We start from the raw sequence: 14076 nt of genomic DNA, 5'->3' as shown, positions 1-14076 counted from the left end.
TAGCTTAATACACTGAAGTGTAGCGAGATCAAGTGATTTGCCTTTGCCTCCTGGAAAGAATAATTTCTGGTTCACCTTGGAAGAGTTGGTCAAGATGTCATGTCAACAGCTACCTGATGATTTGGGAAGTCTCCGCTCCTTATTCAGGACTTGTACTTTGCCATGTATAAAATTAGGGACGTTGGAGAGATGATCTCTAAGCTCAAGGTCCCACTGAATGCACCAGAGAGGGTTAGATGTTGGTTCGTATCTCTATTCAGTTATTTATCGTACACCAACTGTGCGTAGTAATGTCAAATCTCAGACGAGTATGCAGAGAGCACTGCGGTGAGGAGGCAGCCAAGGAAAGGAGCCAGAGATCAAGAAAAAGAGTACAGCCTTTCACATGCGTTCTTCTAATTGTGTTCTCCACCCAGAAAGCCCCTAAGGATGCTGTGGATGAAGGACAAGAGGGTTAACATGGTGCACATTCCCAGAAACCACTTCTATGAAACAAGCCTTCGAGGGAGAGGTAGGGACAGCAGGAACGCATGCCACAAAGTCATAGGGTTCATAAACGATGACTAACACATCTACATTTATGTATTTCCCCCTGCCTCACATTTATCTAGAAGTTTCCCAAAGGCAGCGACTATGCCTTGACAATTTCCCAAAGCTTCTGTTTCCACTTCATTCCAAATCCAGGTGTTCAAGTGCTAACCTTCAGCATCTCGGACCCCATCCTCTAAAGTGGTTCATGGCTCTTAGGCTTAGGCCAACAGTCTACTGGATCTAACACAGTTCTCAGCACATCACAATCACGTGGGTAACTCCAGGATCCTGGCGCCTAGACACAACCTCTGGGGATTGATTCATTGGCCTCAGAGAGGGGCAGGTGCCACTAGTTTTAGGAGCAGCCCAGATTATTCTCGTGAGCAGCAGGACTGAAGACCACTGACTAACATTAATCACAAAAAATCCAACCAGGGAAGGCGAATCAAAAACTCCTCAGGCTCAGACAGTGGCTGTTTACCCATCTATTTTTAGTCTCTATTTTCATGTTTGAGATTTGTTTCAGCCTCTTAGGAAGCTGACCGAGGATGTCCTCATAGTCTTAAGAGACTTCTCAGCGTTACCACTATCTTCTTTCTCCTTGTCCTTTAGATGATCCTACACAGGAAAGATAAAAACTGCTGAACACATTCATGAAGGAGATGGCCGTACTTTAGGACGTGGTGACTCCTGCCAAGCGGCGACAGTGTTCTCGTCGATCCTTCCCCTCTGGTGGGTTTTGTTTCCACACTGCGCACAATCCTTACCTACTTCCTGAGCTACGGAGGGGTGGTACGACGAGCAGGTCATGGGTCCCCGGCTCTACTGTATGTGTGGGTACTTTTCTTAACGGCCCTGAGCCTCAGTTTCCCAATTTGTAACATGGACATGACTGTGGTCAGAACTCCACAATAGTGTATTTTATACCAAGTGTTGGTAAGTACTCAGAAAATGCTGCTGGAATCTACTCGATCTTTTTCAGTTTACACAGAGTCCATTTTAATTTCCTTCTCCAACAGTTTCTAAAACCAAGCTAAGAAGCAGAACTAGGAGTATGCAGGTTGGAGATAGCGTGGCAGAGAATCTGTACAGAATGCTAACCAGAGACGTGGGCTCCCTTTGTACACAGGGCAGTTTCTAGAGAAGGGGGACTCGCTGCGAGCAAGTAGCTTAGGAGTTGATTAGAAATAAAGGGGTCACGACCACACTACATGACCAGTATAGATAGGTATAGTAATATAGCAATTACCCTTTTGCTTTCTATTTAATATCACAAATGGGAAGAGAAATTAACCAAATTTATACAAAGTTGGCAATCAGATACTAAGGAATACCTGCTACCAAGTTTAAGGAAACACTATATTCTACTAGGACAGGTCCCAGGAGACGTTCAGATAAAACCCAGAATATGCTCTGAGCTGTAAAAATCTAGCCATTTGCTGGGGAAAGAAAGGTATGTTACACATCTCAAAGGCCCCTACTGTTTTTTGGCCAAGAAGACATTGGGAAATATTTAACTTCCCACTCCAGGAAAATGTTAGAGGTATTTAGTAATTTATTCCCAACAGTGAAACTATTATATACTGACACCCATGCCCTAGTAAGAAAGCAAGCAACATTGGTGCAACTCAAATGGTCCGACTGGAATCACGTATCATGTCTAAGAATGAAAGTAAAATAATGACTGCCTGTGTGATGCTTAGGGAAATAATCTACCAGTGAGTTAGAACCCCAACTGTTCAATCAGAGGCAATATAAATATGGACCTGTATATGTATATACAATATAAATCTAAATCTAAATCTGTAAATGTAATAGTTTGCTGTAATTTTTGTGCCATTCACTATGGCAGAAAGTATAATCTGGGAAAAGACGAGACACTGACCAGGAATAGGGTTCTCCTTGAAGGATATGAAAGATACCACCAGGGGCCTCAATCAAACCTGGCTCTGCCCATAGGGGAAGCATGGAGGTAAACTGATCCCCCCACATACCATGAAAGTGAAATGGGCTAGCTGAATGCTGCCAGGTCAGTTTCAATTAATGTCAGGTAAGCCACCCACACTCCCCTTAACATGTTTTTCTGTAAGTTAACTAATTTATCAAAAAGAATAAGTGGGCAGGTACAGCAAGAATTTCTAAAAAAATATGGAAATAAAGAATCGTCCTTACCAAATTTCAACACAAATTATGAGGCAAAGGTTAACATATACTACTTCGTTAAAATCAGAAAAGCTGTCCTACTGAATAGAATCCACAAATATAAACTACTCTGTGAACTTAGCATGTGATAAAAACAGAAACACAGCGAAAGATTTCAGGCCTTAAGAACTGTTGCTATGCAACTAGAAAACAGAACAGAGCCAAACTGAGTTAGCTACAGAAGTCCCATCAGAAATGGCAATAAATTCCAGAGGGGTTTAGTAACAATTTGCAAAATGCTATAGGTGATAAATCTGACCATGATAAAAGCACTGTAATTGACTGAGTATAAAAAAACTCAGACTGTGCACTAAACAAAAAGGAAACTAGCATTCAGTCATAATACATGCAAACGTATGGGCAAAAGCTGGAAGACTATCACAAAAAAATGGATGGAAGAATTATAGGCGATATTCTTTCCAAATGCCTTTAATTGCATACTCTGATAATTACTTTACCAAAAAAGGGAACATGGTGGGCAATGATACTTACACAGTACAATAGGTTACTATGCCAAACAGATACAAGAATTCATGGAAATGATTAAAACTCCAGACTCTAGTTAGTAAGCGGTCAAGGGCACTTTACACACAACAAAATGCAGAAAATAAACCACACAGGGAAAAAAAGTAAAACACTTAGCTTCCATGTTACCTATTACACAATTAAAATCATAACACCTCACTGTGGCAGGGCTGTGGAGAAACTAGAACCCTTAAACTTTCCCTTTCACATGGTCACTCCCCCCAGGGGCACGTACCACATAGGTAAATCATGGATTACCTGGAAAGGTCTTAGCTAACTTCATGTTACGCTTCAGATAGCCAATACAGTATTTGCTTTCACTGGCATTTGGGAGAAACAGATCATCATTTAAATCCAAATTTTAGAGCAATCACACCAAAAGCTCCTTTAACAGGCTGCCATTAGCTTAGACTAGAGAGAGGTACAAAACGTTCTGTAAAGGGCCACACAGCAATCATTTGTGGCTCTGTGGGCCAAATGGCCAACTTTGCTTTTGTGGAGGGACAGAAGTCACAGACAATATGTAATACATGGGCATGTTCCAATAAAACTTTATTTATAAAAAACAGGTGAGGTCAAAACCCAGAGAGTGTACAAGACAAAGACCGGAACCCTAACATAAACTATGGACTGTGATGGGCCAATGTTGGTTCGTCAGTTGTAACAAATGTCCCCACACTGGTGCAGGATGGATGTTGATGGTGGGGTGGAAGGGCTGTAATTGGGGAGGGGCTGGGCATGGGCGCTCCCTGTACTTTCTGCTCAATTTTGCAGTGAGCCTAAAATTACTTTTTTTAATATAATTTATTGTCAAATTGGCTAACATCCAGTGTGTAAAGTGTGCTCTTGGTTTTTGGGGTAGATTCCCATAGTTCATCGCTTACACAGAACACCCAGTGCTCATCCCAACAAGTGCCCTCCTCAATGCCCATCACTCATTTTCCCCTCTCCCCCACCCCCCCATCCACCCTTAGTTTGTTCTCTGTATTTAAGAGTCTCTTATTGTATGCTTTCCTCCCTCTCTCTTTGTAACTATTTTTCCCCTTCCCTTTCACCATGGTCTTAAAATTACTCTTAAAACTAAAGTCTATTAATTAAAAAACAAAACAGGGGACTGGCCCTCAGGCTATATAGTTCGACATATCTTCGAATATGGCATTCCAAAAACAAAAAGCATTTGCCCAACTCTGACGTCAGCTTATCAGCGAAGTCAAATAACGTAACGCCCATACAATATAAAGAAAAAGGAAAAGCGATAATATTTTCTCATTCCATCCAGTAACAAATCCAAAGTTTCTCAAATCTTGCCAATAGCCTGAATTTCCTAAAGCTTAGTGGAAGAAAACCACCCAACAGGTCAGCAAGTGTGGCCATGCCGCCCCTTCAAAGCTACAAAGAGTCTCACACAAAACTGCAAAGACAACGAAGCCAAAGCCACAACTTTAGTGCCCAGAGCCTGATAAACCAGATTATGTTGAAATCCAATGCTATCTGATCACTAAGGACCCAAGGGGCCAATTCTGTCTTTAAACTTAAATACTGATCAAGATGCATGAAGCCAAGTTAGGTATCTTTACCCTGACTGAAATCGTTCTCTTCCCCTTTAATTCTGAACAGTCGGCTTCTGTCTCCAAACAGGTTAGTCTAATTCTTGGCAACTCTTCACAGCAGAAAAACCTTCCTGCTTAGAGAAAAGGTACATCGTGTACATGTACATACAGGTACAAAATAAAGACATTCGGAAACAATGCAATTGTTTTTCCTTTTTCCTAACATGATAATTAAAAAAAACCTTTTCATTTCCTCTGTAAATAAAACCACTCTTCTCTCCAGTGGTAATCAGGCTTCGAAGAGCAAAAGGACTTAAAAAACCAAGACTTTTCAAAGACAAGTCATTTGAAACCAAAGTCAACTTTTCAGCAGGTAGTGGAATCTTAAAATACTTTCTAAAGGAAAACAGAAAATGGCTGGGCCCTTAAACCTCAAGAACAATAAAAATAAGGAAATTGGCTGGTGCCTTCTAACAACTAAAGGCTCCTAGGTTCAGAGAACCAGTGTGACTGTGGCAGACATCTTTTCTGTGAAAAGAAGCCAGGACTGTCAGACAATCTGCTTTCTGGTGGTTTTATTTGGGAGATGCTATATTTAAATGTGGGGACATTATGAAAGGTTTTTATGTTTTTATTTGTTTAATATTTACTTATTTATTTTGAGACCGAGTGGGGGAAGGGCTGGGGCGGGGGATGGTGGGCAGAGAGAATCCCAAGCAGGCTCCAAGCGGTCAGCAGAGCCCAACACGGGGCTCGAACTCACCAACTGTAAGGCATGACCTGAGCCAAAATCAAGACCAGGATGCTTAACCGACTGAGCCACCCAGGTGCCCCTATGGAAGTTTAATCTTCTATACTAACTGACTAAAGTAACAGGGTGTTTCACACCCTTTATATGGAGCCAGGAATCACCAATGACAGAGCGCCCACTCTGCAGACAGCAGACAGCTGAAGAAAGCGTGAGAAGTTCCAAAGAGGTGAGCGCCGCCCTCTAGAAAGAGACGGTTGTGAATAGAATAGAATAGAATAGAATAGAATAGAATAAAATAAAATAAAATAAAATAAAATAAAATAAAATAAAATAAAATAAGAGGAGGCTGGAGCAAACACCTTTAATACCGGTGCAGCTGTGCAAAAGACAAGCGCAAAGGAACTGGAAAATAAAACAAAAGGGGAAGTAAGTCTGCAGGAAGGGGATCAAAGTGATGAATGAAGGAAACAGAAGTGGCCAGAGTGAGACGGGAAGATGAAAAGCAGGTCCAGATGAAAATGTGAATCATTTCCTATGAACTCATTCAAGATTCAGAAGGTTCTGTCTTTAATGTATGTCTTAGTCTGAGTTCTCCTTTCCTTAGATCACTAAGAGAAGTTTGAATTCCTAACAGCTCCTTAACGGAAAAAAAGAACTCAAACCTTTGCAAATATAACAAAGAACCACCATGAGCATGAGCTGCCCTTCAAAGACAAATTAATCCCCAAATGCCAAGAGTAACAGGTTCATGAGGAAAAAAACTGTGAAAGTTATATTGCAAAAGAAAATCAATACGTGTTCATTCTGAACACTAAAATGTGATACTTCTATTACTCCTAAGGAATTAATATATACTATCTGAAGCCTCACCGTCCAATAGAAACATAATGTGAGCCACATGTGTATTTTAAAATTTCCTACCAGCCACATTAACTCACAAAGAAACAGGTGAAAGTTGTGATAGTTTATTTAAACTATCCAAACAATCCGAACATATCCAAAATATTATGTCTACATGAAATCGATATAAAAATATATTGAGATATTTTGCCAATTTTTACATTAAGTCTTTGAAATCCACTGTGTATCTTATACTTTTAGCACAACTCAATTCAAAACCTAAATTTCTATCAGAAATAAGTGACCTATAATTAGATTTCATCATTATAGTTAAGGTAGATTCACATATCCAAACTGTTCTAAACAGAGCTAAAAGTTTTCCATTTAACTGCATCGAGCATCAAGTTTAAATTGAAATTGAAATCAATTCAGTTTCTCTGCCACACTCGCCACATTTCAAGCGCTAACTAGGCTCAAGTGGCTAGCGGTGACCTTACTGGACAAAGAGGGCCTAACATAATCACAGGAACCAAAAATTCAAACCTCGCTGTTAAAATAACTATAATAAAACAGCAGATAAAGATATATAATACAGCAGAAAAATTAAGGTATTAAAAATAGAAAGCAACAGAAAATTACAGATGGTTATCATTACAGACGATGGATCTTTCATATCAACAAACATACGTATCGGTTAAACTTCACCACATAAAAGGAAAAGTTTGATTCACAAAGCAAAACCTAACTTTATACCACATTTCAGAAAGACTGAAAATAAAGGACTAAAAATTAAAAAACAAAATTAAATAGCAATGCTCTACCAGAAAATGTAAACACGAGGAAAATAGGGATCTAGATCTCAATGTCAAATAAGGTTGAGTCCAGACTTAAAAGCATTAAACTAGTAAAAGGGCAGCACTCTGTACTGCTAAAGGGTACGTCTCACAATGAGGGCATGGCAGTTAAGAATGTCTAAGCAACAAACAAGATAAAGGAAATACTACTAGAAGAGAAATACGGAGAAACAAAATTCTATTACGAGAATTGAACTTCTCTCAGGTCATGATGGATCAAGTAGATAAAATAAAAAGTAAAGGTATAGGAAATTTAAATAACCTAATATGGTAGATACGGAATATCAAACTCTGTAACCTGAGAAGAGAACATCATCTTTTTGCTGCCCAAGGAACATTCACAGGAAATGATCGTACACGGGCTACAAAGTAAACATCAATAAATTAAAGAAATAATTCAGACGTTTGCTGATCACAATGCAACAAAACTATCAAGAAAATGAAAATACAGGATGCACCTGTACCGAAAATTTAAAAGTCCACCAACTCTTAGTTCACAGAAGAACAAAAATCTGAAGCTGCAGAAGAGCAGGGAGGAGAGAGGATCAAATACTGTACATGTCAGCAGCTAAGCAGTGCTCGGAGGACTAATTGGAGCCTTAAATACTAAAATAAACAGCCAAAGAGAAAAGAAACCAAATGTCCAACTTGAAAAGAAAAAAGAAGAGCAAAATAAACCCAAGGATATTGAGGAGCTCAGAGGGCATTAACAAAGTCAAAGCGGACATTAATGAGCTAGAAAACAAAAGTCATAAAACTAATAGAGGAATCCAATCATAAACTCCCATGTAATCTCATCAAAAAGGGGAGGGGGGAATACAAAATAGAGGAACAGCCACAGAGAAAATTAAGACTGCTAAGAGACTACTATCTCAGCTATGCAAATGGACTTAAAACCTCAATGACTAGGACAATTTTCTAAGGAAATATAAAATGGACTCTAGAAGAAAATCTATACAGATCAATAGCACAAAATACAGAAAGAGCAACAGTCCCTAAACACACTAGGTTTAAAAGGTTGCACAGGGGGGTTCTACCAAATCTTTAAAGGACAGATCATTCGAGAGACAAACTGGTCTTAATATAGAAGCAAAAGGTTTTTTTCTAAAACAAGCATGTCACCGATAAGAAAATCTAACAGACTGCACATACACGCAGGATCTACAAACCGCACGTGGATACTAATATAATGAACCCAGGAGTTCAAGAGCCAATTCTTGCTACTTCTGTCTATGCTCAAAACCTTCCATAATAAAAAACGAAAATAAAAAATTGTTTACTCGAGGAGAAAAAATTCTCACTAGATACCACTTTTCATTCATTAAAGTTTGAAGACGATTTGGTAAAAGCAGAGGAAAATAGGTGGTACTTCCAGAAACTTCTAGCGAGAGGATAAACAATCTCTCTGGAAAGCAATTTGGCAATGTGTGTGAAGATTTCAAATGCGCACACACTCTTGACGTAGTAATCCCACATTTAGGAGTATGTCCTCTATACATACTCGTACATGCACAGAATGATCCACACAACTCACCGCAGCACTGGTTGTCACAACAAAGACTGGAAAGACCTATTAGCCATAAAGAGGGAGTTGGCTAGTGAATTCTAGAACACTTATATAAACAAACTCTCAGAAGCCCTAAAAAAGAAAAAGGAAGTACTGTAGATAAAGATTGGAAATCTCTAAGGTATAAAGTTTAAAAAGCAAGGTACGGACAGAACTATAACGAATTGCCGTTTATGCAATAAATGGGGAGGCTAGTGGACGAAAGTAGGAAGGTGACATTTCTGTCTACGTCCTGTTGCGCTTTTTTTGAAAAAAAAAATGTTTATTTTTGAGAGAAAGAGACAGAGTGTGAGTGGGGGAGGAGCAGAGAGAGGGAAACACGGAATCGGAAACAGGCTCCAGGCTCTGAGCTGTCAGCACAGAGTCCAACATGGAGCCCGAACTCGGGACCTGCGAGATCATGACTTAGGCTGAAGTCGGACACCTAACGGACGGAGCCACCCAGGCGCCCTGAGCACTTCTTAAATTTGAAACCCTGTAACTCCAATCTCAGATCAAGAGAAAAATCGCGTTTTTTAAAAAAATCCCACCCTTTAGAAAGCACTATTGCCACTATAAACTCATAATCCATTTAAAACACTATGCTTGCTATACTTGCTCCCTGTGCGGAAGGCCATATTTCAGGTAAAGACTGAGTTCAAGAAACGCATTATTTTAAAGGGCATAGAAAAAATGGCACACATATGAAAGGGCAACGGTATTCTAGATCGGAAGGTCATCTAATTAGTGGTTCTCAATGCTGGTTATGCTTAAGGACAGCCTGGGAATCTTCAAAAAATACCAGTGCCATGCACCCCACCTGCAGGCCATTTACATGAGAAGTTTGAGGTATGGGACCCAGGCATGACACCCAGTACTTTCCAGCAGCAGTCCTCCACAAAGGGCGATTTTGCTCCCCTCAAGGGCATGGCGCTGTCTGGAGACATTCGGTTGTCACAACTGGTGACATCTAGTGGCTAATGGCATCTAGTGGGTAGAGGCCAGTGACACTGCTTTAGTCAACTTCCAACAACCCACAGGACACACTCCCAACAATGACCTGTCCCAAAATGTCAGGAGTGTCGAGAATGAGAACCCTTCCTTTAAAATAAAATCACTGGGGTGCCTGGGTGGCTCAGTAAGCTGGGTGTCCAACTTTGGCTCATGTCATGATCTCATGACTCTTGAAAGTTCGAGCCCCATGTAGGGCTCTATGCCGACAGCTTGGAGCCTGGAGCCTGCTTCGGATTCTGTGTCTCCCTCCTTCCCTCTCTCCCTCCAAAATAAACAAACATTAAAAAACTTATAATAAAAATAAAATCACTCCTTCTGAAGTAACAACCGGTTTTAATCCTCACTCTTAAACAAGGAAGATAATCTCCGTATTTTACTAGCGTGGATACACTAATATAATAAAGCTATTTCGGGGCACCTGGGTGGCTTAGTCTGTTGAGTGTCTGACTCTTGGTATCAGCTCACATCATGGACCCAGGGTCGTGGGATCAAGCACCATGTTGGGCTCCACACTGAGCATGGAGCCTGCTTAAAATTCTGTCTCCCTCTGCCCCTCTCCCCTGCTCGTGCTTAAATAAATAAATAAATAAATAAATAAATAAATAAATAAAGCTCTTTCAGTGGCCATAGAAACTACAAGTTATTTGTTAACATGGTTATCACAAATACTGTAACACAGAATCATGTGTATATACTTTCTTTGGTTCCTGTCTGATTACTCAGTCAAAAATGCATGTCCCGTTTGTAAAGGAGCCAGGGAAAAAATCGTAAAAGTCACCAAGTGGTGGCCTGGAGGTCAACACGGTCCACGTATCTACTTTGTTTGAGCCTCAGTTCTTTTTATTTTGAGAGAGAGAGAAGGCGCATGCAGGGGAGGGGAAGAAATGAGGGAGAGATGGAACCCCAAGCAGGCTCGGTGCTGTCAGTGAGAGCCCATCGAGGGGCTAGAACTCATGCACCTTGAGATCACGACTGGAGCAAAATCAAGAGTCAGATGGTTAACCTACTGAGCCACCCAGGTGCCCCTATTTTTTTAAAGATTTTATTTTTAAGTAATCTCTACACCTAAAGCATGGCTCGAAGTCATGACCCCAAGATCAAGAGTTGCACACTCCCAGACTGAGCCAGCCGGGCACCCCGGGCCTCAGGTCTTTTAAAATATACTGAATCAGTGCCAATCAACCGCCCCTCTGGGAGCCAGCACATACCTGGGAGTCTGCCACAGTCCCCACCTGGCTGGCTTCATGTAGTCATTTGCTGCTTCCCACCTGGTCCTTTAAGCATTTGAGGTGGCCTTTATCCACAGTTTCCACCAATCATAAGAAGGCATTCAGCCTTTTTACTCTTCTTCCTTCTCACCTTAAAAATATCCCCACATCCGTTCTAAATTCTCAAACTCCTACATTATTTGCCAAAATAGAACTATCAAGAGCTAGAAGAACTAAAAGAAAGGTAGAAGTTGAGACGGTCTCTCTTCTTCTGCTTGTTGTCATTAAACATAGGCTGCCTGCCACCTGTCTCTGGATATGACAAACTAGGCTTGTAGTTTCTAGCAAATTCCACTACAATTATATATAGCTCTTCTGTGGGCTTCCTTATAAGGAAAAGACTTCAATTATTAGGCTTCTTCCATTATCCTAGATTAGTGTATCCCTCCACCTCTCCCAAAATAGGTCAGAAGCCTTTTATGGGAAATATCTATCAAGAGATTTGGTCGTTTTCTTTTGAAAGGCTCATCCCTTTTCCTTTGAAACTACAATCACATATTTTGGGAGTTGTGTTTTACAGATTACCTGAAACAATCCACACGTTTCATTCATGAGGAAAACGAACCCCAGTGAGGCTCACTTAGCCAAGGCCATCCTCTTGAGATAGTGGCAGAAAAAAATTAGAACATTTATTCCCAGATACTGGTCCCATGGGGTTTTCCACGCTAACACTATCCTCCACTGTGGTCTTCCTACTCAAGTAACATTCTTGCGAGACATCTCTTAACACGGGGAGATACTAGCTGCTATAGGAATAAATCAACCGAAATTTCGCTAGCCTATCACAACAGCTATCATTTTAACTTTGAGGGTGGAAGAAGGAAATTCGGGATTTCTGGACTCCTTCTGCTCCTTTTACTGTGAATTAACCTAGCCCGGTTCACCCCCGATGAAGCTGACATCTTTGGAATCATCTCTAAACCATAAAGTAGGGATGGGAAACACGCTATTTATAGCAATGGTGGCATCTTCTTTCTAAATCCTGAAGTCAGGGGCTGCTTCAAACCTCTAAAACTCTCACAAGTGGCCAGAGATAGCGAACGACTGAAAAGCTTTTAGGGGGGAAGCTGAAGATGCAAAGGTCAACATCTCATTGAACTTTGACTTTCCTCCTCATTCTCTGGCAAAGTGGGTTCTTAAAATTTAATCTGGCCTCAACTTTAACCTATTCCTCTCTTCCTATCCCAACTTTTTAAGTATACACACAACATCGCATTTTGCCTGCCAGATCCTCCCTGTATGTTCTACCTCCTCTGCACATGTAGTTTTTATTCCCACCTGATACGATCCCTTTACATTCACATAAAATTCATTAAATGAACAGACGCCCCATTATTTTCCCTTGAGAGCGCAGGGCATGTTTGCTGCTCCATTTTATTCCCCTCCAAGGATGCTGACCTCCATTCGGACACCCGGGTGCGCACATTTGTTTTACTGTCAGGTGTCTCACAACCAGCTCCCTCGCCTCCAGCGATTGCAAGTATTCGCTCCGTGGCTGAAAAGGCACCACTCTGGGGAAACACGATCCGGTTAACATAAGGTGGTGGCATCTATTCCCATTTCAGCTAGGCCTCTCGGACAGGGTGAGGGCCTGGGCTTCTGCGCTCCCACCTTCATCCGTGTGAACTGCCCACCAGCCCACCCGACGGGGGGACAAGGTGGTGGGACACAAAAGGAGAGGCGCGATGAAAGGTGCTGGCACTGAGACCCGGGGTGTATCAGACCCTGCTCTGACGCTAGGAGCCCACGCGTCCCCTCCTCCCCAGCATGTAAGGCGTTCGCAGTCCAGGCCTCTAACTGCTTTAACCTAACACGAAAAAGACAACAGTTCGAGTCCTGCCGCTCCAGGCACACAGGAGCACCTTAGGGCAAAAAAGGAACAAAATGCCATTGCATAATGTATTCGACCTCAAGATGTTTCTAAACAGCGCTTACCCAACAACAACAAAAAGGATCTAACAAATCTAACAAAAATATTAAAAAGCCACCCACATTCCGCTACTAAGTTTTAAGGGCGGTGAGGTCTGTGTCAAGTAGATTTGAAGCTACCGAAGCAGGTCTGGGGCGTCCCGCCCGATAAGGGTCCTCGGACGCGGTTTCTGGGTTTTCAGGTAAAGCCCTGGCCGGTGTGTGAGCGCCAGGCCCTGCCCCTCGGCGCCCTGAAATCCGAGTCCCTGGGAGAGACCCCGGGCATCCCGGAGCCCCGCCCGCGGTTCCCACGGACTTTGCCCCGAGGCCGGGGAGACCCGCGGCGGGCCTGGAAGGCAGCGGCCCCGCGTCCCGGGGGCTGTGGGGAACGTGGCGACCGTGGGGGCCCGCGGCCCCGCACTCACCGAAGTCCAGGAACTGCTTGATGGAGAGCGGCGATGGCGAGAAACGCGAGTAGCGCTCGATCTGCTTTGGCACCGGCTGCTTCAGCAGCCACCAGAACAGCCGCATCCTCGCCGAGGCCGTGCACCGACCAGCCGAGACGCCTAGGCAGCCGCAGGAGCCAGTGCAGCCGAGCCGCGCGGATCGAACACGTCTGCCGAGCGCTCACACCGGCCCCCACCTCGGCTCCGGCGCCGCGGGTGCAGCCGCCGCAGCAGCAGCAGCAGCTCCCGGGCCGCTGCCGGCCGCCCGCGGCTTCTCCAGGGCCCGCCCACGGGGGCGGAGCCGGCCGCCGCACGTACGCGGCGCACGAAGGGCGCGGGGGCAAGAGGGGCGCGCGGCCGCACGCGCCGGCCGCTGATTCGCCGCTGCCGCCTTCGCTTTCTTTTGCTTGAGTTCTCCCAGAAGCCGGCACCTCCCACCCTGGCTCCTGGCGCTGAGCCCCGCCTCCGGCTAAGTCCTCCGCTGCCGAAAGGTAGCGAAGGTGCCAGAGGACTGTGAGGAGGCCTGGAGCCCACGCCCAGAATCCAATCCTATGCCTCGTTCCAGGCCCGTCTCAACCGCAGGGACCTCTTCCGGGGGGCGGGGGAGGAGACCTTCCCTGGACGGGCTGGCGACTGCACTT

General features: G+C 43.3%; 1 protein-coding gene across 2 annotated transcripts in view; it reads right to left on the bottom strand.

Moving 5' to 3' along the window:
* Nucleotides 1-13727, bottom strand: part of PDK3 (pyruvate dehydrogenase kinase 3) — a 72236-nt gene extending 58509 nt beyond the window's left edge. Inside the window, exon 1 of one of the 2 annotated variants that reach the window (XM_058714420.1) lies at nt 13415-13727. In XM_058714420.1, the coding sequence (XP_058570403.1) occupies nt 13415-13520 (106 nt within the window). In that variant the 5' untranslated portion in view covers nt 13521-13727. The remainder of the gene's footprint in view (nt 1-13414) is intronic. The other variant, XM_058714419.1, reaches the window with a different exon arrangement.
* Between the last annotated feature and the right edge of the window lie 349 nt (nt 13728-14076).

The sequence above is a fragment of the Neofelis nebulosa genome, chromosome X (assembly GCF_028018385.1).
Source record: "Neofelis nebulosa isolate mNeoNeb1 chromosome X, mNeoNeb1.pri, whole genome shotgun sequence".
Taxonomy (NCBI): Eukaryota; Metazoa; Chordata; class Mammalia; order Carnivora; family Felidae; genus Neofelis; species Neofelis nebulosa.
This window is presented reverse-complemented; position numbering and strand designations above follow the sequence as displayed.